This window comes from Mus musculus, chromosome 6 (assembly GCF_000001635.26).
Source record: "Mus musculus strain C57BL/6J chromosome 6, GRCm38.p6 C57BL/6J".
In the NCBI taxonomy this organism is placed as follows: domain Eukaryota; kingdom Metazoa; phylum Chordata; class Mammalia; order Rodentia; family Muridae; genus Mus; species Mus musculus.
Genome location: NC_000072.6, coordinates 55,304,335 through 55,330,394, shown reverse-complemented (window position 1 = coordinate 55,330,394; position 26,060 = coordinate 55,304,335). Strand labels below are relative to the sequence as shown.

The 26,060-nt window shown below is 50.0% G+C and overlaps 1 protein-coding gene and 1 long non-coding RNA gene across 4 annotated transcripts in view; one reads left to right on the top strand and one right to left on the bottom strand.

Moving 5' to 3' along the window:
* The first annotated feature begins 1,999 nt into the window (after nucleotides 1-1,999).
* Gm38819 lies at nucleotides 2,000-4,759 on the top strand. Its single transcript, XR_869121.2, has 2 exons — nucleotides 2,000-2,216; nucleotides 3,222-4,759. It is a non-coding gene; the product is annotated as a predicted gene, 38819 (long non-coding RNA).
* A 5,412-nt stretch (nucleotides 4,760-10,171) lies between these two features.
* The window catches only part of Mindy4 (MINDY lysine 48 deubiquitinase 4), a 116,874-nt gene continuing 100,985 nt past the window's right edge, over nucleotides 10,172-26,060 (bottom strand). For 2 of the 3 annotated variants that reach the window (XR_003956214.1, XM_006506296.4), the window contains 3 exons: nucleotides 22,060-22,240; nucleotides 21,061-21,133; nucleotides 10,172-12,132 (listed from right to left, as the gene is read on the bottom strand). Coding sequence is in view for 2 of the 3 variants with exons in the window: in XM_006506296.4 (XP_006506359.1) it covers nucleotides 12,084-12,132; nucleotides 21,061-21,133; nucleotides 22,060-22,240 (303 nt within the window). In the remaining variant the exon portion in view is untranslated. The remainder of the gene's footprint in view (nucleotides 12,133-21,060; nucleotides 21,134-22,059; nucleotides 22,241-26,060) is intronic. The other variant, NM_001142781.1, reaches the window with a different exon arrangement.

Below are 26,060 nucleotides of genomic sequence, written 5' to 3'. Positions count from 1 at the left end.
CTCTCTATGACTGTGTATGGGCTGCATGTATGCATACACATACATGCACACACACATGCACACACTTATGTGCACATATACACATGCACATGACACGTTTGCATAATTGAACACACAAATGCAAACAGGCATAATTTATGTCTACTTACCCATACATGCATATATCACATATAAGTGCCAGGCATATGAATGTGTGCACATAGGGACACTTACATGGACACATGAGTGTGCCCACAAAGAATAAGATAGCCCTCGTACATCAGCTCTTCCACCGCACACTGTGGTCCTGCTATCAGTAGCCCTGGTCCCTTACTTCTGTCCCATACCCATTCCAAGTGCTCACAGTTATTGCCATCTGTGTGGCTCACAATCCAGGGACCTGACTTTCCTCATCCACTCTATGGAGCTGAATTTAATGATGTAGAGGACAAACCACAAGAAGAGTACAGCAGTGGGACTTCCTGGAGACACCTTTCTTTTGGGGACACTGTTTGCTACAGGTGTGCTAGTCTCTCTTCATCTCTCTGCACCCTGAACATCCTCTGCCCATGGCCAGGGGGAGAACAGCTTCTGCAGACAGGATATCTGGGGAACATTCTCAAAGCTGAATGGAAGTAGGCATCCTCTAACCCATCAGCCAGCCAGTGCCAAAGTGAGTGCTAGGCTTCTTTGGAGTAAAGACAGGGCAGGGCACCTATGAGAACATTCTTGTTCATGCTTTATCTCCTCAGGATCATGAAACTGTGAGCCAGGCTAGTGGGCTGAGTTCTAGGGGTGGGAGGTAGAGTGAGTAGGGCTGGTCCCTCCCCATTGCCTTGGAGACCCCTCCCCCTGTATCCATCTGAGCATTCTATTCATGTGAAGCCAACATTCCTGGAGCCCACCAGGCCAGCAAGAGCATCTCATACAGGCAATTGCTGTCTCATCTAATAAGAAAATGATGAGATGATCCCGGCTGTAAAGCCTATCTGGGTCCAGCCCCCAGATCCATGCATATTCCTCCTGCTTTGGGGTATAGCTCTGCTACTGTGTCCCTTGGTCCTACCAAATCACTCTCGAGACTCCCTGTCATCGGCTCCTAAGCTCTCCAGGAGTTCTGTGTTGAGCTCCTTCCCTGACTCTGAGGACATCTGAGCATGAAGGCAGCTGGGGCTTTGATCACTACAACCCCATTGCATATAGGTAAACTGAGTCTACAGACTCAAGTGACTCCTCAAATATCATACAGAGAAGGCCACCGCCTCTCTCTGCCAGACAGAGTGGCTCTAGCAGGGTACTGGGCACACCAAAAAGGACCTGCCACTTCATGAGCTAGAAATGGCTCATCCGCTCCTTTCTGGTCACTCTCATGACTTAGCATGGGTGATCACAGGTACCAGAGCCCTGGTCTGCAAGCTGTAGGGAGCCCACACTCATGAGAAAGATGGAAGAGACCAGGGCACAGAGAGATGTCATTGGAAACTGGTTGGTTGGTGAGGCAGAAAGAAGCCTTAGAGGCCTTCCTGGAGGTGGCAGGGTTTGAACCACAGATGGTTTGGAACTGAAGGGTTACAAATACATTATCAGACGAGAAAGCCCCCTTGGTGAGTCCTGTCCCTGACTGATGTATCTTCCCTTCCAAGCAGCCTACTCCATGGCAGTTACTGAGTCCTAGTTACTCAGCCACCTGTTCCAGGGCTGCACATCAAGGCCATAGTCTAAGTGTGTTCTTCACCTCCCCACGGTAAGTAACAGCTCTTTAGAGAAGAATGGGGACTCGAGGGTCTATCTCCTCAAGTTGCAGCTTCTTGGGGGGCCTCTTCAGGTCTCTAGAGCTGGTTTCCCTATCCTAATAGCAGGACAGCTCCTAAGCCTGGCATGATCACCGTTTCCCTGCTTGTTACTGAAGAAAGCCTGTCATCACAGAGGACAGCCAGTCCCTCCTTATCTGGGGGGCATCCTGCTTCATCCTTAAGAAACCATGTTGTAGAGTACACAGTGTATGCAGAAAGCTCCCACACTTCTTGGAACTCGACCATGCCAGAGCAAAGTCTAAGGGTCAGACAAAGCCAGGCTGATTTTGCACAGACCAGAGGGCTACCAAGAAGCTCGAAGGTGTCTGGAAGTTGCAGAGGACAGAAGAGAGCCATAACAGGCATTCCTTATGAAACTGTCACATCTGTTCTAGAAACATCCATCGAAGGAGTCACCAGTACTTCTCAGCTCTTCACAGGAATGTGAGTTCTCTAGGCGCTTTCTTAAACTGCAGCCTCTGGTTCCTAAGTCTGACTGGGACTTAGAGTTCCACGTTCTAACAGGCACCCAGGGAATGCCAACTTGTCCCAGAGCTACACCATAAGCCGCAAGGGACTGAGTTGTTAAGATTCCCAGACACAGCCAGCTGTTTACCCAGAGATTGAATACAATGTATTGTTAGTTCCATCTGAGCAGCTAGCCATTGAAGGAATGGAAAGAGCTGTTTGATAGTTCTTACTTTGAGATAGCCAGTGCTGCTGTCTGTTATCAGTAGAAAGTATTTTCCTGATTCTGGCTGCCAGGGAATTGACTAAACATATCTTATAGTCAGAGACTTGAAGAGTAGCTGGTGCACCCATTGGGTGTGCTACGGGAGGGACTGGGGCTCAGTAAGGTAATACGCTAATCCAAAAGATGGTTCAGAAACGATGACGTAGTGCTCTTAGTTCCCACCCTTGCCAAAATTGACACTCGTGCTCGGGGTGGGGGTGGGGGCGTGGACACGACATCTACACACTGCAAACTGGCTTGGACCCAGCCAGCCGAGCACTCCATCCATAAACAGGATGGAATGTAGGCCTATGACGCTCCATCATGTAACCCTGCAGGGGATGGGCGAGACGCAGGCCCGAGGATAGGAAGTGGTAACGTGGGTCTTTGGGCAGTGGAAGAGCCCCGCCTCTTCTCTGCAGACTGGAAAGGTTTCCTAGGAGGGAATATGGCAATAGATTTGTTTATATCAAGGAAGGGAGGTGGTGGTGTAGGGAGAGGAAGGTCCAAACAGACGGAGGGATAAGGCTGGCCTTCTAGCCGAGCCAGGCTCAAACAAGGTTCCCATGAGGCCTCTTTGCTTTGGCTGGGTTTGACCTTAAGAGAGGGACTTTAAAAGAGGGGCTCAATGCCTTGCTATGTGAGTCTGTGTTCTTCCCACTCCTCAAACTCTTAGCAGCAGCGATCTCTGCAACCCCTTCCTCGGCTCTGTACAGATAAGGAGGCCCAAGCCGGTCTAGAACACACTGATGGAGATGCTGGAAGGTGGAAAGGCTAGAGGCTCTGCTGGAGGAAGCCTTCTCCTCCCCGCTGGCCAGTCGAGTGTGGGAGCAGAGCTGAGGAGTCAGCTCTCAGAAGGTGAGTGTGAGCACAGGGTGGTAGGACAGAGAGAGAGGAAAGACCTAAGCAGGTCCATGCTGAGGGGCCATGGGGAACTTCTGCCTAGCCCCCTTTAAAATACATTCTTACCAGGTACACTCAAGTGACCCGAGAAGGTAACAGAGAGCAGGTCCTATGCACTCAACTGTCCTTGGCACACGCCCATCCCTTCCTAGACTCTCATGTGGAAGCAGCTTTCTAGCCCCTGATGATGTTCCAGAACAGGGAACAGGAGATTATTGGAGGTGCAACCCCAGCTGTGTGTGCTGTGGCCGGGGAAGAGGGGAGGCTCTTGGCAGGTTCTGAAGTGGTTTGGAGTGATAGGAAGCAGGCTCACAGATACCTAGGACTCGGCTAGCTAGCTGGCTTCCTCCGGGGTCTGTGGGCTGCTGATCTGTCACTCCCTAGAATGCTCACTGTTGAGGAGAGGGCTGAATTGAAGGAAAGACCAGGCTCCCACACAATAGGGCCTGGGTGTGGAATCAGGACACCCAGATACACGAGCTCCCAGAATCTCAGGAAACCAGGGGAGATAAGAGGGGAGGGGCTGCAGGAAACTCCACCCACCCTCAGCCAGGGAGATGTTCTAGAGCACCCACTGCTCCTGCACAGAGCGGCTGAGCAAGGAGGGAGGGTGAACATCACAAGACTTAGTTTCCACATCTGGCCCCAGGACCTCCAAGACTGCACCCAGAGCTTGTCATGGTGGCCTCCAGTCTCATTCTCAGAAGTGGTCACTGCGGGGAACAAAGGCCAGCATCAGGGCCCATCATCTGGCCCATTCTCGTTTTCTAAACTAGAGACCAATGCCTGGTATGGGGAGGACCAAACAACAGAAGGCATTTCTCCACACGGCCCAGGAGCCACAAGAGGGCAGGTCAGAGGTGTCAAAGGGAAAATGGCCGCCATTTGGGAGGGGACTTTGGGGATGATGGGGTCAGACTCTTCTTCTCCAGGATTCAGCCAGCACGCATGAGGTCCAGGCAGCCTCATTCATGGAAACATCTCATATGGTCACGTCTGCATCTCAGGCCCTCCGTCTAGCTCTCAGGAGCAAGACTGAGCACTTCTAGTTGCCTGCTCTATTCTAAGCACTCTGCAGCGTCTACACATCAGAGGAGCGATATGTGCTCCCATTGTTGCCATCCCAGGAGTTGAGAAACTGAGGCACAGTTATTTCACTTGTTTGCTTTTTTGTTTGCACTGTGAGGCAGTCTCTTGCAGTGTGTATTCACCTTGTATTTGCTTTGTAGCCAAGGACAACCTTGAATTTTTGATTCTCCTGACTCCATCTCCCAAATGTTGGGATGACAGGTTTATGTAGTAGTGGGAGTTGAATTTAAGACTTTAATATCAATTGAGCTACAGCCCCAAACAGTTGTTGTGTAATTTAATTCGGATGACATAAATGGGAAAAAGGGGACTAAGACTTAAACCAAGCAAATCCCAAGTTCCAAATCCAAAACACACCAGTGTCCCATCTCCCTATTTTGTCTTATAGCACACAGCCCATGACTGGTGCAGCAAGGACCCCCCCAAACCCAGGATGACAACAGCAGGGGAGACAGATGTGGGCCTCTGACCCAGGGCTCCTGGGTCAACTTGACACCAAACAAGGGTCAGAGTTCCATCCTGGGGCTGCAAGTTTGATGACGGAATCTCCTGGTCCTCGGGGATTGAGCATTTTCTGCAATGGCCTCTGAAACCCCAGACAGCCAGAGGGTAGTGGGGGGCTCACAGCTTCAGAACACAGATAAGGGCACCAAGTGACCCCATAGGAAGAGCTTGTCCACGGGACTGAGAACCATCCTGCCTGGCTGGCTATATTCTGTAACACTGACCTTCAGGAGCCAAGCAATTCTTGCCATCAGACCCAAGGTCAACAACAGTGAGGGAAACAATGGGCAGGGGGTCCAGGCATGGACAGAATCTGAACAAAGGCTTGGCACCTCCCCAAGCTGAGGCCCCTCCTTTGTGGTTTGCCAAGGCAGGCAAGTAGAGGAAACCTTCATCTGAGGCTGGGATGTTTTACAGACTGTTCCTGGAAGACCTGTGGCTGCCCAAGCAGCCAACAGAGGGGGCAGCTGCTCCAAGCCAAGCTTGCTTGCCTAATAGGAATGACAGTGGGACTTGAATCCAGGACATGGCCCCATGCACCTGGTTCCTAGGCTGCCCCATTCTCTCCCACGTGGTCCTTTAGCCTTAGTGCTGAAGTTGGTCTCTCCTCTACAGTCTACTGTCCACATGGTTGGCGTCTTATTCTCAAGACAGCTTGGAACCGCCTCTACCCTAAAGCCTTCCATGGGTCCCCAGTATTCATGGAAGAAGCAAACCCCTCAACCCATTTAAAGTCCTTTTTGATTCCTTTCTGACGTCTTTAGCTCCCATCATCCCTAGATTCCTCGGTTCCTTCCACCCAATAGCTGTGTCCCTGCTTCTCCTAGCCCCACCACAGTGTGAGCGGTGCACTCTCTGCTCCACCCAGTCATCCAAGAAGGGCTTGCGAATGTGTAGGGCACAGGTCAGGAGATCGATAGTGAACAACCGTTCCTCAGTGTAAGGTTCCCATGCAGCGACTGTTTACACTCTGTCCTCAGGTAATTATTAATCATGGCCCCAGTGCTTCCCGTGCCGGGTCGGGAAGGGGCAGGGAAGGGCAAGGCTCAGGGATGGTATTGACACCAAGTGTCTCAAGCACCTTGAAAGTGAGCGGACCACAGGGAGGTGGTCAGGCACTGTGCTTATCGCCAAGAGCTCTGAGGCTTCCTGGAGAAGTTGAAGTTTGTCAGACTTCATGGACTCAGAGAACTGAAAAAAAAAAAAAAAAAAAAAAAGGATAAACACCCAGGATCACCCTTATCAGAGCCCACAGGAAAGGCGGTAGGTTTAATCTCAGAACAACCTGAACCAACGGTTTAGATGCCCAGCCCCAGTGTTCGGTGACAGGCTGTTAGTGGAGACACACTTCGGGGAGTGACAGGGCAGGGCACTCTCAAAGCGTGTAGCTATAACCTTCAGCTGGATTTGTACATGAGCAAAGAGGGAAGGAAGAGCCCTGGGCCAAAGGAGAAGAGAAACAGCACAGTGCCTACGAGGTGGGCTGCACATGTGTGTGCACGTGCGCGCGTGTGTGGTGGCATCCGTGTTAAGGGGAGCCTGTTGACCATGACCCTCTGCCAAGGATCTGGGGTGGTGGCAAAGAAGTCAAAAGCATCATGAAAGTACCTCAGGGGCTTCCCAAGGCGGGCTTTGGAGACAACCCATGTGATTGGTAGGGAGTGACAGCTGAACCTGGGAAACGGAAGGCAAGGCAGGACCCAGCCATAGTAAGGAAGGCTTCAGTAGTGACAGATTCGTGGGGAAGTGAACACTGCGGCTGTGATTTTTAGGTGGGCGGAGCTCATGTCACGCTGGAAGGGAGGCAGGAAGAACACGGGAAGAAGCAGGCTCAAGTATCACCTGGTGGTCTGGCTCCAAGAGCCTGCCACTAAAGAAAAGTGCCTCAGTTTCCCCACCTGCAGAGACAGGCAAGGTCTTTAGTGACTCTCTTGGAGAAAAATGGTGCATAATAGGTATTTGTGGGACTGGGCACAGGAGAGAAAGCATGGTGAGGCCACCTGCAGGCTATGGCCACCGCTCAACCCTCAGCCTGTCTGGTGGGATCCTGAGCCCTCTCTGCAATTGTTACCTACTAGAAGCTTAACACAAAAGCCCTGGCCATGTTATGCCTGGCTATGCCATTTACCCGCCAACCCCCCATCCTGAAGTGTGCATGGAGCAATCTTCACTATCACACATGCTTGGCATTTTTGCCTGATAATCACATCTCTCACAGCCCCATGAGGAGTAGGGCATGATTAGGGAGGAGGGAGGACTCTGGTAGGTGGAGCCAAATACCTGCCAAGAGGCTTGGCAGCCTAATTTGATTGCCTCCTGTAACTCTGAGGATCCTTTGAAGGTTTGGTGGCTGTGTTAGGGTCCTCCACAGGACATAACCACTTAACCCATGCATGCACTCCTTACCTGTGATGCCCTCCCACCAGCAGTCTACTTCTCCCCTCACCTGAATGGATAGAGACCTGATAGGTCTCTGAGCAAATCCCCTTTTCAAGGGAAGTGCCCCACTCTGGCCTATATGGGGTCCTCGTCTGCTTTTGGCTCCCAACAGTGGTCCTCTGAGAGGACCTCTGTTCTTCCAGGATGAGACAGACATTGGGACTGCCATGTCTGTCTGCTCACACCGTCCTTCAGTCTGGAATGATCATTCTCTCAGTTATTCACTTGTGCTTTAAGGCCCAGGGTAGTAGCTTGGAGAAGTTTCTTCTTTGCTGATTGAAGAGATTGGCAAGCAGCATCTATTGAGCCCCCACAATGTGCTGGGACCTGTTTGGGCCCTATAGTTAGCAAGGGTGTCTTGTATAGAGGCATCAGATGCAAGGGCAGAAAGGGCTATGTCTTTGCTCCTAAAGCCAAGTAAGAGAGTCCCCAGGAGAATTTCTGTAAAGCTTGCAGCAGACTTCAGAATACATCTCCAAGTAGATCAACAGAAAAACAACTACAACTCCTTAACACACATGTATGTGAGTGAGCATTTACAATTTTAATACTGGTTGGGAAAAGGCTATGGGCCACAGAAGCCCACCCATTTACTTCATCCCTAGAAAAACAGTGTACCCAGACAGACGGTGATGGCACACACCTTTAATCCCAGCACTTGGGAGGCAGAGGCAGGTGGATCTCTTTGAGTCTGAAGCCAGCCTGATCTACAGAGCAAGTTCCAGGTCAGCCAGGGCTACACAGAAAAACCCTATCTCGAAAAAACAAAAAACAAAACAACAAAAAGAATTGTCTAGCTCCTGCCCTCTGGAGCATGGCACTGGCACCTGTTTGCTACCACACCACACAACATTGACGGTGAATGTCACCCAGGGCCCTGTCAGGCACATGGTAAAATGGAAGCAGGAGTCACCACAATGTACAAGTATGTGGTGGTTAGATGCAAGAGCCACCACAGTGTGCATTATGAAGAGAGATAGACATGGAGACTGGAGGGTGGAGAGGAGTAGTCTGTTGTGAGTGACCAGCCCTGTCAACCCGGAGCCATGGGAGGTCCAGGGCCATGTCTGCATCTGTGGCTATGCAGCTGCAGGGATCAGTGTGGATGCCCATGGCTCGTATTACCACTAGAGAACCTGGGAACGTCCCTGGTAGGGGCAGCTACTGGGGACTACATGGACGTCCAGGAGCTGTGCAGAACTGACTCCACCCCTCACTGGCTGTGGCACTCTGGAGAGCTGGCCCCATCTATCACTGATAGTGAAAGGGCCCTGTACCTCACCCAGACAGCACAATGGAGATGGGCCCTGGTGGCTAGGGTATGGGAGAGATGATCCCCCCACCTCTCGCCATCTCCAGCAGTTGAGAAAACTGAGCACAGGAGAGCTAGCGCAGCCCCTCACCAGTTACAGCATTCAGGATTGTAGGCCCTACACCTTGACTGGATAGTACAGCAGAGCTGACCAGGGGTGTGGGTGATCTGGCCCCAAGAGTGTGAACTGTAAGAGGGACGATGGGCCTGCCACTGGTCTGCTGTGAGGTGGTATGGGTGCAGGGGTAATACCCTTAACCCCTTCATCCCCCACCCCCTGCAGCAGTAGAGCTGGCCACAGGGGTAGGGGAGGGGTCATGAGAGCAAGAGAGCTGCCCCTATCCCTCTCAGGCTGCAACACTTGGGAGAGCGGGCCCTGAACCTTGACTGGGCAGCACAATGGAGCTGGCTCTGGAGCTGTAGGTGCACATGAGCCAGCCCCAAGGGCATGAGAGCAGGAGAGTTAACCTTGCTTCCTGCTGATGGCGGCACTGGGTGGCCTAGCCAGAGCAATGCTGGAGAGATCACTCTGGTGGTGCAGATAAGGGAAAGCCGGTGTACTGGCCAGCTCAGCTACAACCCAGGCCCAGATCCAGGGCTCTGAGTCAACCCACCCCAAAATCTTCATCATCTGTGAGCAGCTGGGACAAGTACAAAAGGGCCAGTCCTGCCGTTCTGAAGCTGCAGAACCTCCATGACACAGGGCAACAGCAGGATAACTGGAAGGAGTCCCAATGAGGATTCAATATTGATGGTGTCACAGAAGAGCTCGAACCAGACTAATGACTCATTGCAATTAACATTTACCAGTAAAGATGTGTGGACAAAAGGGTATACTATGGACACACTGTGACATACTGCATCACACAGTGAGATGTTTTCCCTGCTTTGTTTTGATGGGGGAGTTATTTTTTGTTTTGTTTTTTGTTTTGTTTTGTTTTTTTTGTGGGTTTTTTTATTTTGCCAGGGAGGTTGCAAGGGCAAAAGGATGGATATGAGATGAGCAGGACTGAGGTGCATGATGGGAAATTCACAAAGAATCAATAAAAAGGTAACAACCAAACAACCAACTGTGGCTGACCCTCTTCTGTAGGTCAGAGCCAGGGGCAATGCAGGGTCTGGAGGGTTCCTGGAGCAAGGCTGGGAAGTGAAAACACGCTGCCACTGTAACCTGTTCAAACGAGCATCCCCAGGGGAGGGAGGTGTTTCCTCTGGGGAGTTTGGAGTTAAGTGGCCATTACACTGGTTCCACACACTTTTCAATGTCTGAAGTCAACAGTCATGGCCTGTTTGTCCCTCTCTAGATCGAGGAGCAAGCGCTGAAGAGAGCAAAGTCAATAGGAAAAGACTAGCCGGCTTGTCCAGGAACTTGTCTCCATCCACACAGAGCAACAGAGGCAGACCCTTAGCACACATGTATGTGAGCACGAATGGTTTTAATACAGTCCGGGAGAGGGCTGTGAGGCAGTCCTCTACCTCGGCACCCTAGAGAACAATGACACTTGTGATGAGGTGTTTTGGTCCTGGGAGTGTTACTGAGAATGCTAAGGCTTCAAGCCTGGGAGTGGTTGTACCCAGCTCTGCCCACCTTCCACTCCGAGGCATAGTGCTTGTGTGTCTGCAATCTGGCCTCTTAGAAGAGCAAGCTCTGTGCTTTGTTGGGTCAACCTTCTGCAGTAATGCTGGGAATTGTTTGTTTTCCTCTAGCCCTGCCAAAGAGCCCCTGGCAAGGAGACTAAGTGGGTTTCATTGAAGAGATACTTTTCCTCCCCAGGCCCGATAAACAAGGCCATTGCAGGGAAACCAGCTTCCTCAGCCAGGCACTCTGCAGCTGCCCATCTGCGGCCAAGGAAAACAAATGCATAAACATTTCAAGGAGATATAGGAAGCATTTCTACTGGGAACCTGCTGTGAATGGCCACTAAAGTTTACACAGCAAGCCCCGTGGGAGCCTAGTGCAGGACACAGCCCTTCCCGCCCTCTGCTTCTATGGCATAATTGACTCCTCCCTGCCTCTCCGAAGGTCTGCAGTTGGGACACAGTGTGTGCCCTACCCACGGGAACATAAGACAAGCTCCGTAGTTGTCCCCACCAAACGCCTAACTCCTTAACGGAGGGGTTTCTCCTTACAGCAAGGGGACTTCTAATTACAGGGGACACAGTCTAGAGCAGCTATGCTCCTAAACCCTATGGGGACACATGGAGGCCAAAGATGGGCTGCCGGGCTAGGGTGGAGGCACCTGAAAGCTTTACCGTTATTTGGGTCCTCATTTCTTCCTGGACAGCCATATGACAGGGACTCTGAGGTCTGGAGCTTCAGTCTGAGGTTCCTGGTGTGAACTGCTACAAGCAGCCCTAGACTCTGGCTCTGAACCATCCAGTACCTCCAGGAGTTCTTCCCTAGTGACCCACTCCTGCTTTATCACTTTCCATGACGAAAGCCAGTGGATATACGCCATGTGGTAAGTGAAACTCAGAGCATACCATCCCCCTCTAATCTCTCCTTATTCTGCAATGTGAGCACTTCCAAAGTCCTGCCCACCCATGATGGCAGTCAGTTCTCCCCACAGCCACAGGGAAGTTGACACTGGATCCCTCTGCTTGTCCCCATCTTTTTTGCTCACCTGGGCAAGAAGTCATTTCCTGGGTACCTTTCTAGCCCTGCCCATCCCAGCCTCCTTCTAGGCCCACCCCAGCCTCATATGGCCTCACAAGAAAACCAGGTCTTCCCTGAAGTGGGCTCTCCAGACCTTTGGCTGCTCTTGGTAGCTTGTATCTTAGACCACGCTGCTCCACCCAGACAAGGGCATCTCTGGGACAAAGGGCTGGGCTTGGCCTCACCTCTTGGCTAGGAGATACTCAGCACACCGGAATCCTGGACCTCCACCTCCCTGTCCCATCTTAGCCATGATGATAGCAGACCCGGGTTCCACTCACACCAATGAACCAACCACAGTCCAAATTTGCCCTGGTCATAGGCTTGACTTTTGCTTTATGGAAGCTGCAGTAACAAGACTCCAGGGTCCCCAAAGCCAGTGACACCAGAGGCCTTGGAGAGAGGGTTATTCAGGAAGGATGCAAACGAAAGGCAGTAGAGTCTCTGGTGGCCTCCCTCCTTCCTGTCTTTGGCAGGCACATCTAGGCCAGGAGGGAATCTCAACAGGACCCTGCCATGGCCCTTCATGGAAGGAACTGGAAGACTGAGCATGCCTCTGTGGACATGCAAACTCAGGCAGGGTGACTCCTCTAAGAGACTTGACCCTAAGACCTGGGGTCCCGGGGTCATCCCAGTGATGAGTGCTGAAGCCATAGAACTCCATGTATCCAAGGGTCACAGGATGGGGTCTGAGCCGTTCCAGTTTACAGATGCCCCCTTCCACCTATGAAGACAGTGAAAGGAGAGTGTGAGAGCTGCAGGGACCCAGGAAGTAGACTTTGAGGACCCCACCCTGCCCACTCGCTCTCCTATACTCTCATCCAACCTAAATACCTAAATGGCATACATAAAAGACTCCAAGGACCCTGGTAACAACAGGTAAGACACAGGAAACTTGTCCTTTTGTGGCATAGCTGACGGTACCTTGATATGTTGCTATAGCTTTCTAATGATTTAAACTCATCCATGTACATCCAGACCCAGCTCTTGTCCAGCAGTGGCCCTTCAGGGGCATCTGGGTAGGACCAGGGGAACAGATAGTCTGGGATGTTCATGGTGCAGGAGAGCAGCAAGAAAGGTGAGAAGAAAGATGCAGAGGAGACTGGACAGCGGACAGCAGACCAGGGCATTGCTCTATGGGACACAGGAAGCTTGGGAGCGCATGAGTACCACAGGAACAAACAGGTTTTGAAAACTAATTTATAAAGCCTTAAGAGGAACTAATTAGATCAAGTGCTGGTATCTCAGATCCAATGGAACAGTTACTGTAGGTGGGGCCGGGGTTTTTCAAACATCAGTAGAGCTGATTTTCTAAACAACCGTGGGGAATCATATTTATTGCATATCGAGAATTAAGCAAATCTACCGCTTCAGGTAGCCTGCCTGCATATGGATTCTAAAACAACCTGAGTTAGAATGTGGCGAGGTAGCACTATAGTCAGAGCCCCAGACTGGGGCTCAGCAGTATTTCACAGTGTATAAAGTTTGGAGAGGGAACCTGCATTATGGTTTCAAAACCAGATGTTGAGTTAAAAACCCTAACTGCCACAGTCAAGGGGAAAAGAGAAGATGTTCTTGTTTTAATTTAGCAACTCTCTGGGAAAGTCCAAAATCCCAAGACTGGAACTTCAGCAAGAGAGAAAACAGACCCACTCAGGGCTAACAGTGCAGTATTTCCCATCAGAATGACCAGAAGCAGGAGGCCTTATTTATAGAGATATGGCTAGAATTTGAAAGGTCCCTGACAGGTTCATGGTTTGAATTCTTGTTTCCTGCCTGGTGGTGACAGTTGGGGAACCTTTAGGAAGTGAGATCACTAGAAGAAGGTCTCTGGTGATGATACCCAACCCCTGGCTTCCCTCAGACTCAGTTTTCTAGTCTGCCATGCTGTGAGCATCCTCTGACACATGTTCCTGCCACTAAAACCAAGCTTCTTCTCCACACAGGCCCCCCTACCAGGACAGACTGAATACCCAGAAACCATGAACCAAGTGAAATCTCTCTCCTTTAAGTTGTTTGTTAGGTACTGTGGTCCCAGCACCAAGAGCGCATCTAAAGCACTCTGGCTTCCCATCCACTGTTCAACCATCTGCAGAGATCGAGGAACAATAGCTACAAGCCTCCCCATTCCCCAAGCCAAGAAGAAACCTATATGGAGCATATAAACCTGACTTTTCCTGTCATTATTCTATACACAAATCAGTATAACAAGTACTTGCATATTAGATATTATAAGTACCCAGAGACTAAACCATACAGAAGATGTGTAGCCACATGTGAACAGTATATGGTATTTTAAAGAAGGGATTTAAGCAGCCTCCAATCTTTATAATTCTCAGTCCTGAATCCTCCCCATCAATGCAGAGCAACAACTGAATGGTTCATCTTGGACCCAGTGGTCCTCACCCTTAGCCCATCTTCCAACTCAGCCCCCATCTTCTACCTCAGAGCTTTTCTGTCTTCTTCAGCTCTCTGCACTGCTGCCTCGGTATCTCTAGTTTTTAGGCTGAAAATTACACTTTTTCCAGAGGTAGCAGAATTCGTACTCCCCCTGTCTTCTAATTCACTTTCCTGTAGGTTATAAGCAGCTTTTGGGCAGATTTATGAATTATATTTCCCCTGTTTCATATTTTCTATGTTTTATACCATCACATTTCTCATCAAAGAAACAAGCAGATTGTCATTTGAAAAAAAAAAATGACAACACATCTTAGCTGGAAACTCTCTTTCTCCCATGGAATGCTTCGGTATGGAAGATAGTAGCTGCACACAGCCACAAAGGAACAATTTGCATCACGTTCTAGCCCCACCAGGGTACAACAGGGACAAGATATACTTCCCAAACCTCTGAAGGTGTGCGAATATGCAAGACAGAACGTTGCCCTAATGTATACCCTAGTCAGTGTTCCAGGAAAGCTGGGTTTCTGAAATTTTTGTAAAAACTAATCTGCGTAAAAGACTAGGCATATGGGGAAAGCCAGCATAGGCATAAATGTTAATTTGAGGAAATGTTCCCAAAATTCTGTGTTCTCTTTGGTGTCATTTGATGGCACCCAGCAATGCTACCCAGCAATGTTGAAAGATCTCACCCCTATAGGGACATGCAGCTTTTTGGCAGTCAACCCTTGGCTTCCTGCAGGAGAGGCATTTGGTTATATTTTGGTCACAGTACTCAGAAACAATTCAAAAGGAGACCTTTTGAAAGCCAATGCTGAAAGAATCACCTTCGTAAAATCCATTTTCCAGCCTAGCCCGTGCTGGGACTTGAACACCAATGCAATCATCACTGCCCAAGCTCCTTCCTGATCGTTAGTGTGGAATCCCAAGGGTTAATCTTGATCTACTAGATTCAGTGATCTCTGTTGCCCGAGACCCCTTCCCCAGCTTCTAGCTCATCAGGTAGATCCAGGGGACTCTATCAGGTATGGTCACATAGATAGAAGGCATCCACTTTGATGGAACACAGCACAGCCATTGCATTTGCCTTCACTGAATGGTAGACATGGTCACCATATGGCTAGGTAACTTGACGTAACTTGAGAAGTTAATTATTATGTGAGGAGTCTTCTGTTGGTAAGATTTGGGGGGAATCTCATGAAGTTCCAGGGGAGACAGCATAGGTCTCAGCAGGGGAAACAGACCCTGCTCTGACTGGTACCCTGAACAGCTATAGGTGGAGAGGTGCTGAGCCCAGGTTCTGAAAGGTAGGGCTGACCTATTGCAGCTACTGAGTTAGTCGTGATTCAGTATCTGTAATAATGTAATTTTTTTGAAATTTGTAATTATCTTTTCCTATTCATCTTTGCTGTTTTGAGGTGCACCATTAAATAACCCTTTTTTATTCTGGTAAGATTTATATATAAGCATCAATGTCTTGGTTAACGAGAACACATCTTAGATGGCTCAGTGTTTGAGATCCCCAAATGGTGATGAAAGGGGGCACAAAGGAGAGAAACAGATCCACCCTCAGCCTGGTCCCCAGGGACTACACAAGCACCCTCTTCGTAGCCTCTCAACCCTTGGACTCCACCGTCCCCGCTTGCAGGCAAGCTTAGGCTCTTCCAGAGGCTCCCGGCACACAAACTGGGGTTTGGCTTCAGTACAGGGTGAGTCATATTCACACACCACTAAACAACATCTGTATCCCGACAGTCACGGAGCCTCACTGGCAGGCTGCTAGGTCTGTGTTTGGTTTTGAAGCCATTCACAAGGCATCTAGCCCCCGCATCCTGGCCCACAGGTGCAAAGGCAGTGGAGAGAAGCGCTTTGCTATGGAATGGGAAATCAGGGCCATGTGAAATGCTGGAAGGGTGAGCATGACAGTTGATCTGAATGGTCTAAAGTAAGAAGAGCTTTTACAGTACTGCAGCAGCAATGAGGGACTGCAGGGGAGTGAACGAACGGGTGAGATGGAGAATTGGGGAGTGAGCGGGTGAGATGGACAGGTGCTTGAATATACAGCAGGAGTCAGCAGTCCATGCTGGCATCTGCAGTAACTCAGGAGGCAGACCCATGGTACACTTCAAACTACCTTGCCACTGGATAATTCTGGAGTGAGGTGTTCTGTTCACTCTAGGACATTTTGCGCCCTCTCCCTGACTATAATTGCTGAAAGTATTTCAAGACTACCAAATAATCCCAAAGGTGTAAAATCACTTCACCAAGGACCGCCAACTTAATAGTTGAGCTTTGAGCTCAAAAGTCAATAGCAATATCACCGAGAAGGCCACGGCATGAAGATACCCATTCCCCCAGCCTCGGGTCAATAACTATAGCACAGTCAGCTCCAGCCTGAACTTATCAGACCACTGCTAGACCTGATGTACTTCATAAAGGAGAGAATACCACATGGGGCCAATGACAGCAGAAAAAGAAGGCAGGCCTGTTATAACGCTCCAAACTGCTTCAGACACACCCAGGGATCCATTTGCTAATCTTGATTTTCCAGACAAACAGCTTGTATGCAAGTTTCTGTCTCTGCACTGGGGCCATTTCAAATCAGAGGTGGCTCTAGAGCTAGCCCAGCATGCTGCCTGCCACCTGTGCCCTTGACCAGTCCTCCTCCTGGCCCACCCAACCTTCTCTAGGCTCAGATTCAGGCTGCTTACAGAAGAGATCTGGTTTGGAGGTGGCTCTCAGCACTTATGGTAGACTCAGGAAGGCTGATAGTACCTGTTGCCCAGAGTTCTAAGGTTTGGGGACACTCGTTCACCCCAGCTCTCCCCTCATAGGCCTGCTCTGAAGCCCACTCCCCTCCCAATCTTCAGCAGGGAAATCTGGGTCTTTGAATATGCACTCTTTACACAACTCAACACACTGTCCAGTACTCACCTCCAGCCCCCCCCCCACCTTGCTCATTGGCTCCTTCTCCTGCCCACCTTCCCCTGCATGTTCAGAGCCCATGGTAAAGGTCAGGAGTACACCTGTGCTTCTGTGTTCTTCTGTGTTGGCTGACAGCTGGGCAGAAGTGAGTTCAGGAGGACAACCCATACGATGAGACAAGCCGGGGCAAAGTGGGATATGTGGACCGCAGCACATCAGAAGGGTGTGCCCGACATAAACAGTGGGATTCCAGGCCAGGGCATCAGCAGGGAAGGGGGTACTTGGATGGGTAGAGCATCCCTGTGGGGGTGAACACTCCAGGCCTCAGAGACACTGACCCAGTCTGGAACTACTTTGCATTTCTTGTCTGAGTCTCCAAACAGAAACATCTGCACCCTAGCCCCAGGCCCGGTTATGGGCTCTTTCCTCTGCTCTCTGGCCTGCTGACAAGTGTTTCATTTTTCTCTCACTCCAGTGAGGATGGAAGCCTGGGAGAGGTCAGCGCGTGCTGTTGGAAGTGACCCTCAAAGAGTCTGGTTCTGCTGATGTCGTTTCAGAACAACGGGGAGGGGCAATAGATGGAGCCCACATTCCTGACACAGCAAAGGTAATGAGCCTCTGTGGGGCTGAGATGTGCATCATACTAAAGGACAGGGACAGCGAAAGGACCTAGCGATGGTTCTAATCAGGATGATGTTCTCTGAAAGCAAAACCCAGAGTCTGGGCCTGTGCAACACCTCCGTGACAACAGAGCCAGGTGGCAGGAAGTCACACTGTCCGCTCAGTGACCTACCACCCGGCTGGGACAGTGAGGGTTCAAGCTGCTGGTGATCCAAAATGACTTGGCAGACTGCTATGCACAAAACCTTCACCTCCCCATCTATGAAAGAAAGGTTAGATTGGGGGATGGGGTGCTGGGCACGCCTCTATGGACTAAGCATATTGCCAGATGGCCAGGTATAGAGTTGGCACATCCTATAGGGTGGGTCATGATTCCTGCAGAGCAGGAAGGCTCGGCTTAAGGATAAGAGGTCATCTTCCCCTGGATGGATCATGGCTGATTCTGAAGTTGATTTCCATTTGGTTGAACTCTCTGAGAGTGAGAACGAATTCCCATCCAGCTGTTTCTTCTAAAGAATCAAGACAGAACTTCCATGAGCCTTGGCACGTTGAGAAGGAAACTCCACTCACCAGGTCTCCAGCTAGCCACTCTCCTCGTACACGGACAGGAGGCTTACAGTTCAGCTGCATCTTACCAGGTATGTGAAATCTGACTCTGAGTTTGGCAGTGACCTAAGTATGGACTATGGCACCATGTGTGCCCTGCAAGCAGCAGGGTTTGCCCCATAACCTCACCCCCATAGCCAAGACCCTGCCAGCAGGTCCCCACAGTGACCTCAGAGGCTACTTTCCCAAGTTCCTTTGAGCTGTTTGAAAATCTGTAGCAAAAACAAAACGCAAAGCCTTTGTAATTCGACCCCTTGGACTAGGATTCCTGGCCTGCTGTTTCCCATTACAGTGGCTTGCTATCTGATGAATCAAGAGGACAGGGACCCAGCCATTCCACTCTTCATCCACCCCTTCAGCCTTCCGGGAATAATTCCGGGGAAAACTCTGGGAAAGTACTCCCATGGTAACTGGCCAGGTAGACTCACCATGGCGAATGCACTGAGAACATACAACAGGCAAAGACCTGGTGTTAGGAAGAAAGTTCCCTGGCCTCTGGCAGTCATACAGACAGGCTTGGTACCTCCCTTGGTAACTGACATGCAAAAGCAGGCTCATAAGGCAGACGGACGTGGATAGAGCCAGGGAGACCCTTATCCATCATTAGAACAGCACTTCTCAAAAGCAGGGCCTAGAGAGATGCTTCCACAGTTAAGAGTGATTGCTGGAAATACTGAGGACCAGAGTTCAAATCTCAGCACCCAGGGAATAAGCCAAGTGTTTCACATATGTATTGCTGGGGCTTGCTGGCCTAGACTATCCAAGAAAACATAAACCCCAAGTTCATCAAGAGACTCCATCTCAAAGATACTGGGTGCCAGGTGGGTGGGTATAGAGGATACCTGCTGCCTTCTTCTGGCTTCCATAGTATGAATAGGTATGCACACACATGCGCCACACACATACATTGTAAACACGAATCAATGAATGTTTTTTTAAGTGATCCTAGGGCTGTGGCAGCAGCAGCAACCAGTAACTACATAGGAATTCACATCCTCAGGCCTCCTACAAAGGCCCTGGTTGACCTGGACGTTCCAGTTCTAACATATTCCTCAAAGGAAGCCAAAGTCTACAAGCCTAGAACCTACGTTCTGGGGCAAGACTCCCCAGTGAGTAACCTAGAACTCACATAGGTTTCCCCTAGCCATCCCATCCCGGGGATGGATGGTGCCTGGGACCCCTAAGAGCCCCTAAGCCTGATGTTCGGAACCCTGACTATTTGTATGCTACACAAACAGTCCTCTTTCTCTCTGTGACCAACACTGAGAAGCACTTCTGAAGATGCCATCGCTCTGCCTCATCCGAGCCCCAGACAGGGAGCAGAAGTGAGAGCAGGGAAAGCCAGGCCCCACTCCCCAGGGCAAGCTGCTCTCCAGCACTCATCAGGCATCACTGGGGGTGGGGAATGGGTTTGGGATCCTCCCAAGAGACAAAAGCACCAATAGAACAGGTCCAAGCCCACCCTCCATGATGATGATCATGAATTGTGCTCCGTGCCAGCCATCTCAGGCAAGAAGTTACCCTCAAGGTAGGCCAAAACTCTGAGCCATTCTCAAACAACTGCCCATCAGACTGAGCTCAGAAAGCCAGTCAAGGCTGGGCTGGCGGGGGGGGGGGGGGGGGGGCGGCGTGTGTGTCTGCTTGGCCAATCGGGAGCCATCTAATGTCAAAGGAGAGCAGTGAAGGACTAAGGGGTACTACTGGTGAGAGGGGTACAAAGATAAAGTCAAAAAGAGTCTCAAGAAGCATCCCAGTCCAAAAGGGATAGAAGCTGTGCCTAGGGGCCAGTTGGGGCCCTTCTCCTTCAGAAAGGTCACCCTGTGGCCTCCTCTGCTAGCCTGCATAGGTGCCAAGGCTAGGATCACCTTCTTTCCCCTTCAAAGCCTTCACTCATCACCTTGAATGAGTGGCCCTTTGTACTTGAAAGGACAGGGACCCGCACATGCCCCTAATCCTCTGATGAAAGCAGCCAGCCTATGACCCTGCAGGAATGCTGTCTCCCTGTGGGGGAGGGCAGGGAACTGGCACAATGGGGATGTGCCTGCAGCCCTCCCACTTCCCCTTCCTGATGCTTCCACAGTGCCAAGGCAGTCCTTGCTCTGTTCCCCAGTCCCACTCAAAGGCTTGTTTGTCTACAGAGGGCCACAGGCCTGAACTCCAGGCCTGCCACATGTATCTCAGGTGCTCAGGATCTCAGGGCCGGGCTGTGACTCTGGCCCTAGCTAGGAAACATATTCCTCTTGACATAACACAAGTTACAAGTGCCAAGGACAATGACAGTGAGAGCTAATGCTAGAAAGCACTTAGGAATAGCCACATGGGCTCCAAGCTGTCGTCGTCCCCACTTTACAGATGACCAAGTAAGCCAGATAGGTGAGGTCTAGTGTCTCACAGTCAGCCTGCAGGCTGGCTCCAGAACTCATTCTCAGAACCACACAACATGCACTACGTCCCTGGAAAAGCAACCAGAACCCTGTCTCCCTCCTGAGACGCTCCTCCCTGATTCACTACTGCACACCGAGATCTCCTAGTCTCTTACTGCAGACTTTGAGAAGAGCTGCGCAAACGAGCCAGAGGCTTCTATTCTCGATGGCCCACGGGCCCTAAAGAGCACAGCCCCAGCCTGGTGCACAACAAAGCCTAGAAGAAAGGAATGGGCTTCCCTCAACTCTAGCCTGGGCTGCAGCCTCCCCTAAATGCAGAGTCAGGATGAGGTGTCAAGGACCCACCGAGTGCCTCAGAAACAGGAGCCTCCCTGCTCAGTGTTCTGAGTGAGTGGCTATACCACACAAGGTAGAGAGGTACTGCTGTTGTGGTCACCCACAACCCAGCATGCCCTGACCACCCCATCCCCTCTCCCAATTCTATTCAGTCCTTTAGCTCCTGAAAAGTCAGCAAATTGTCAGCCCAGTGGAGACATCGGCTTCAGTGTAAGCCCCCAGGCCAGTGTCTATCAGCTGCATGGTATTACCTGACCACAGCCTTCTAAATCAGGCCACCCCGGAAGCTGTTTGTCTTTCTGTCCACAGGCTTAATATCCCCAACCAATGCACATCCTGGCCTCTAGGGTGAGTTTTATGAGGTTAGAGGCAGCCCCACTCACTTGGTTCTGATACAGAGCTCAAGAGGAGGGACAAGGTCACTGCAGCTGTCCGCTGGGGCGGTCTTGGTGGTATCTAGGAAGGAAGGGGGAAAAGCACTATGTCATCTCAGGGATAGGCACTGCCATTGCGGCCAGTTTGGGCAACTCCGGAGGCCTACCCCAACCCTTGGGTATGATGGACCCATCTTCATCTTGACTGGATCCTCCCCCCTTCTTGGTCATTAATTCTTACCAAGACAGTGCACTGGCTTCTTACCTCCAGCCTTCACCAAACCCACACCTTTCTTTAGTTATCAAAATATTTTTTCTAAAAGCAATTGTGGTCTCTTTATTCCTCTACCCTAAAACCTCCTATGACACCTGTACTGGCTAGTTTTGTGTCAACTTGACACAGCTGGAGTTATCACAGAGAAAGGAGCTTCGGTTGAGGAAATGCCTCCATGAGATCCAACTGTAAGGCATTTTCTCAATTAGTGATCAAGGGGAAAAGGCCCCTTGTGGGTGGGACCATCTCTGGGCTGGTAGTCTTGGTTCTATAAGAAAGCAGGCTGAGCAAGCCAGGTGAGGCAAGCCAGTAAAGAACATCCCTCCATGGCCTCTGCATCAGCTCCTGCTTCCTGACCTGCTTGAGTTCCAGTCCTGACTTCCTTGGTAATGAACAGCAGTATGGAAGTGTAAGCCGAATAAACCCTTTCCTCCCCAACTTGCTTCTTGGTCATGATGTTTGTGCAGGAATAGAAACCCTGACTAAGACAACACCCTATTGCCTGAAATGCAAATCCAAACATGTCAGCATAGCTTACAGGGCACTTGCATGTGGCCTTAACTTCATCTTCCATTCTTAGTGCCATGGAGTGCTCAAGGCCCACAGCCCTCTCTTACAGGATGGCCAGGCTAGCATCACTCTCCGGCCACCCATGATGATCCCAAGAAGGTATGTTAAGGCTGGTTCTGGAGCAGCCTGGAGGCTCCCTGAAGAGATGCATTTGGGTGTCTCACCAACAGTCAGACGTATCTCCTCCTGCTGGTTGGCCAAGCCGTCATAGTAATACAGGTCAAAAAGCCGCTCAGACCTCCAGTCGCACAAGAGCTCTGGCTGTAGGCTGAAGAGGATGCTGAAGTGGCTCTCACTGCAGACCACCCAGATGGGGAACCTTGGCGTCTTTAGGAAGCAGCCAACCTGAAGGACAGAAAGACCTGAGGTAACATGCTGACCAGCTGAGGGGAGGCTTGCTTCCCAGAGATCCTTGCTGTGATGTTAGGAACCCTGCCTGCTGCCCAAACCACAGGCCTACCTTCTAGAGCTGACTACCCCACATCAAGGATCACAGCGAACTCACACACAATCCCCTACACACACACACACACACAAACACACCCATTGGTCCACGTCACAACCTAGTCAATTAACTCTCTCTTCTCCTTCAGTCTCTCACACACCTCACTTGTGTGTGTCTCAGCCATGGCCTCCTGCTATTTGCTGAGCTCCTCAGTCACTCGGCTCACGAGTCCCTGAGCTTTCCCATTCTTTGTCCTCCCTTCTGAGAGCTTTATCACCTCAACTGCTCAGTCAGAGAGCAGGTTATCGTTGGCTCCTTCCAGTTTCTAGGGTCATGTCACTGAGCAACTGCCCCCCTCAACCTTAGCACCATAGTGCATCATTTGCCTTGTGACACCGCTCAACACGTGCACTGCTACCATGAGACCGCCCAATGTGCCAACAAATGGTTGAAAACTGGAGGTCCTCAGGAATAAATACTGGACTTCAACTAGAACTGCGCTTTCAAGACAGGTAGAACTGAGGGCCCTGGGGAGACAGGAGGGGAGGGGTTGAGCGAGCAGTCTATGGATGAATGGCTGACAAGTTCAGGGTATAGCAGGCTACTTGGTAAAGGGAACCTGTAGCATGAGGCTGGGGCAGCACCAGAACATAATAAAAAAGTCTCTGGCGATTGCTAGCCAGGGACTCCCAGGGCTGGCCAAGGGTGTATGGGAACAAAACAGACCCCACCTGTTAGCATTCTGTTAGCACCAGCCAGGTAGGCCTGACCCACTATAAAAGGGGCTGCTTGCCCCTCCTCACTCTCTTGCTCTTCCCTTCTTGCTCCTCTCTGTCCCCTCATTTCTTCCCCACTCTCTCCATCCCCCGCCCCATGTGCCCTGGATAAGCTCTATTCTATACTATACCTTCATAGTGTGGCTGGTCCCTCAGGGGGAAGGATGTCTTGGCATGGGCCTGCTGGTGCCTCAGGGCATGGGGAGGGGAGTTAAGAGGGAAGTAGAGGCACAGAGAGAGAGAGAGAGAGAGAGAGAGAGAGAAGGAAGTGAAGTAGAGGAAGAGGTCAGCCATGAACATGTGGAGAGAGAAGAGGAAGGGAAAAGGGAGGGGGAAGAGGTGAGGGGACAGGGGACAGAGTGAGAGAAAGAAGGGAAGAGCAAGAGAGCCAAGAGGGGACAAGCAGCCCCTTTTATAGTATGGTCAGGCCTACCTGGCTGTGGTTGTGGGGCAGAGCTTAGACAGAATGCTAACACTCACGTGCCCTCCCCCACCCAGAACAAAGGCATGATGCTTCCTGCAAAGAGAAAACTACTTTCTGAGCCCTTGGGCAGGCAGCCCTCGATAATACACTTCTGTGAGTGCCCTAGACAGCACCTGTCTAGGTGCAGCTTTCGGTTATTCAGCAACATCGAGCTGGTCCTGTCTAATCCACAGCCTCTCCCGGGAGATGAGCTATCTGCTGCTCAGGTGTTTACAGTCTCCGTTGTGGATTAAGGAAAGAATTAAGCTATTTTCCCATCACGGAGAAGGGTACACTTACTCTAGGACCTACCACAGAGTAGCGAGTCAGGTCCCACATCAGGGGTAATGCTGAGCTACAGCTGCCTGGGATAGGGGGCCTGTGCTCAAGTCCTCCATGAAGGACTTACCTATTAAGTGGAGTGTAGGAACTACATTTACAAAGTACTAGTTGCTTTCTTATGTACAATATAAAGCCCCTCTCCGCTCAGCTGTGTGCGACACTCTGTCCCCTTGCCTAAGGACAAGCTTGCTCCTCCTGAGATATGGGGTATTTGGGGACACCTGACCCCCACCTAACCCTTCTATAAGCTTAGCTTCTTTTCTGTGCTCACTCAATACAGGCAGGGAAAGTGCCTCCAGCCAGCCATGGGCAGGCCTGAGCGCCATCAGCTCCTGAATTTTCCAAAGAGGGACAGAGGGCAATTTGCCATTTATAAACAACAGTCAAAAGATTAAGAGCAAACCAGCTGCCCAGAGGGCTCATAAATGAGAGTGCTCATTCACAAGCCTTTTCCACGAGGAGACATTTTCCAAAGAAACTTCCTTGGGGGTCTTAGGGAGCTGGGTGTGCCATTTCCTTAGTGAGGGCCAGGCTCTCTCCTGTGGGCCATGATACACTTTAATAGGTTGTTTTTGTTTGTTTGCTTTTATTGTTCTGAACTTTTAAACCTACTTTTTCTGTTGAGGAATAACTGCAGGAGATTATGGCAAACCTGTGCTCTGCCACCAAGCCACACTCCTAGCTCCTGAGATTTTATTTAATGCCATTCAAATTTTTTCACACCAGCAAGGAGACAGCTATGCTGTGAGTTTTGACAAACACCATCTAAGTTAGTAAGATCAGCTTTAACAGTGGTCTGATTCTAAACATGCAAATGGGCAGCTTTTGAGCCACAGGTGTGCTTTAGGGTGCACTGTTTCTCAGGATCGCTTCAGATTCCACGTTTGGAGGTCAAGAATCCTACCTTTCAATGTGCTGTAGCGTGTCAAAGTCTCCCTCCACCAGCTATGGCCAGAAAGGCCAGCTCCCTTCACAGCCTCACAAGCTTTTGTGCCTTTTTCATCTCATTCTTGTCGCTCTTATTGAAACTGTGGAGCTGATTTAATCTCGATTGTCAGGCTGATGTGCTGGGAACATTTTTCATGTGAGAATGTGCCAAATGACTGGTAGACTTCTAGATTTTTATCATGCACTGCCATCGAATTCTCTTGGGTTTTGTTGTTTGGGTTTATTTTTAGTCTTTGTTTTATGGGGGGTAATTGTTTCTATGTTGTTGAATGGAGACAGGAACTCCACATGTAGCCTAGGCTGGTCTTAAAATTCTAGATTCCTGAGTGCTAGGATAACAAGCAAATATCACATGCCTAGGTCTCCTGTAATATTTTATATTAAGTGAATTACCCTTTCCCCATTAATTTGCAGTCTAGCCATTGTGGGTGTGTATGTGTGTGTTTGTGTGTGTTTTCATGGATCCATTTGTCTAGTCTTAGGCCTTTGTTTTGATTACTGTGGTCTTCACTGTGCTGGTTGTTGCAAACTCCACCATGTACTTCCAACTACCTGGCTCTTCCTGGGCACTTGTTCTTTCTTAGATAAACTACTCTGCAAAGCCTTTGGGATATTCTTCTGTTAATGTGCTGGGGTCTTAATCTAGTATCTTGAGTGTGATAGGCTAGTGCTCTACACTGAGTAATGTCTGAGTCCTGTTGGGGACTTTTAATTTTCAGTTTTGGGACAGTATATCTTTATCACACAGGATCTCACTACTCAGACTTCGTATGTTACTCTGATCTTTTTTGTATTTCAGGAAATTATCTAGAGATCTTGAATAACCTTGGTTATGTTTAGTCCTTGGTATTTTCATGTTTTTTTTTAATTTTTCATTTTGAAAAGTAGCTCTTTGGGTTTGCATTGTCTTTATCAAGGATGTTTTGTGTGTGTGTGTGTGTGTGTGTGTGTGTGTGTGTGTGAGAGAGAGAGAGAGAGAGAGAGAGAGAGATACCCAATCACCTTTCTAAGCTTTCAGAGGATGACTATAGTTGTTTTCAGTTGGCTTATATTTACTTCTGAATAGGTCACTGCATCCACATATGAATTTTTAGGGGTAGTTTTAATTTTTCTTAAACATTTAGCTATTTTGTATATGGGTGTGGGTGCATATATATGTGAAGATCAGAGAACAACTAGGGCCTTAGTACC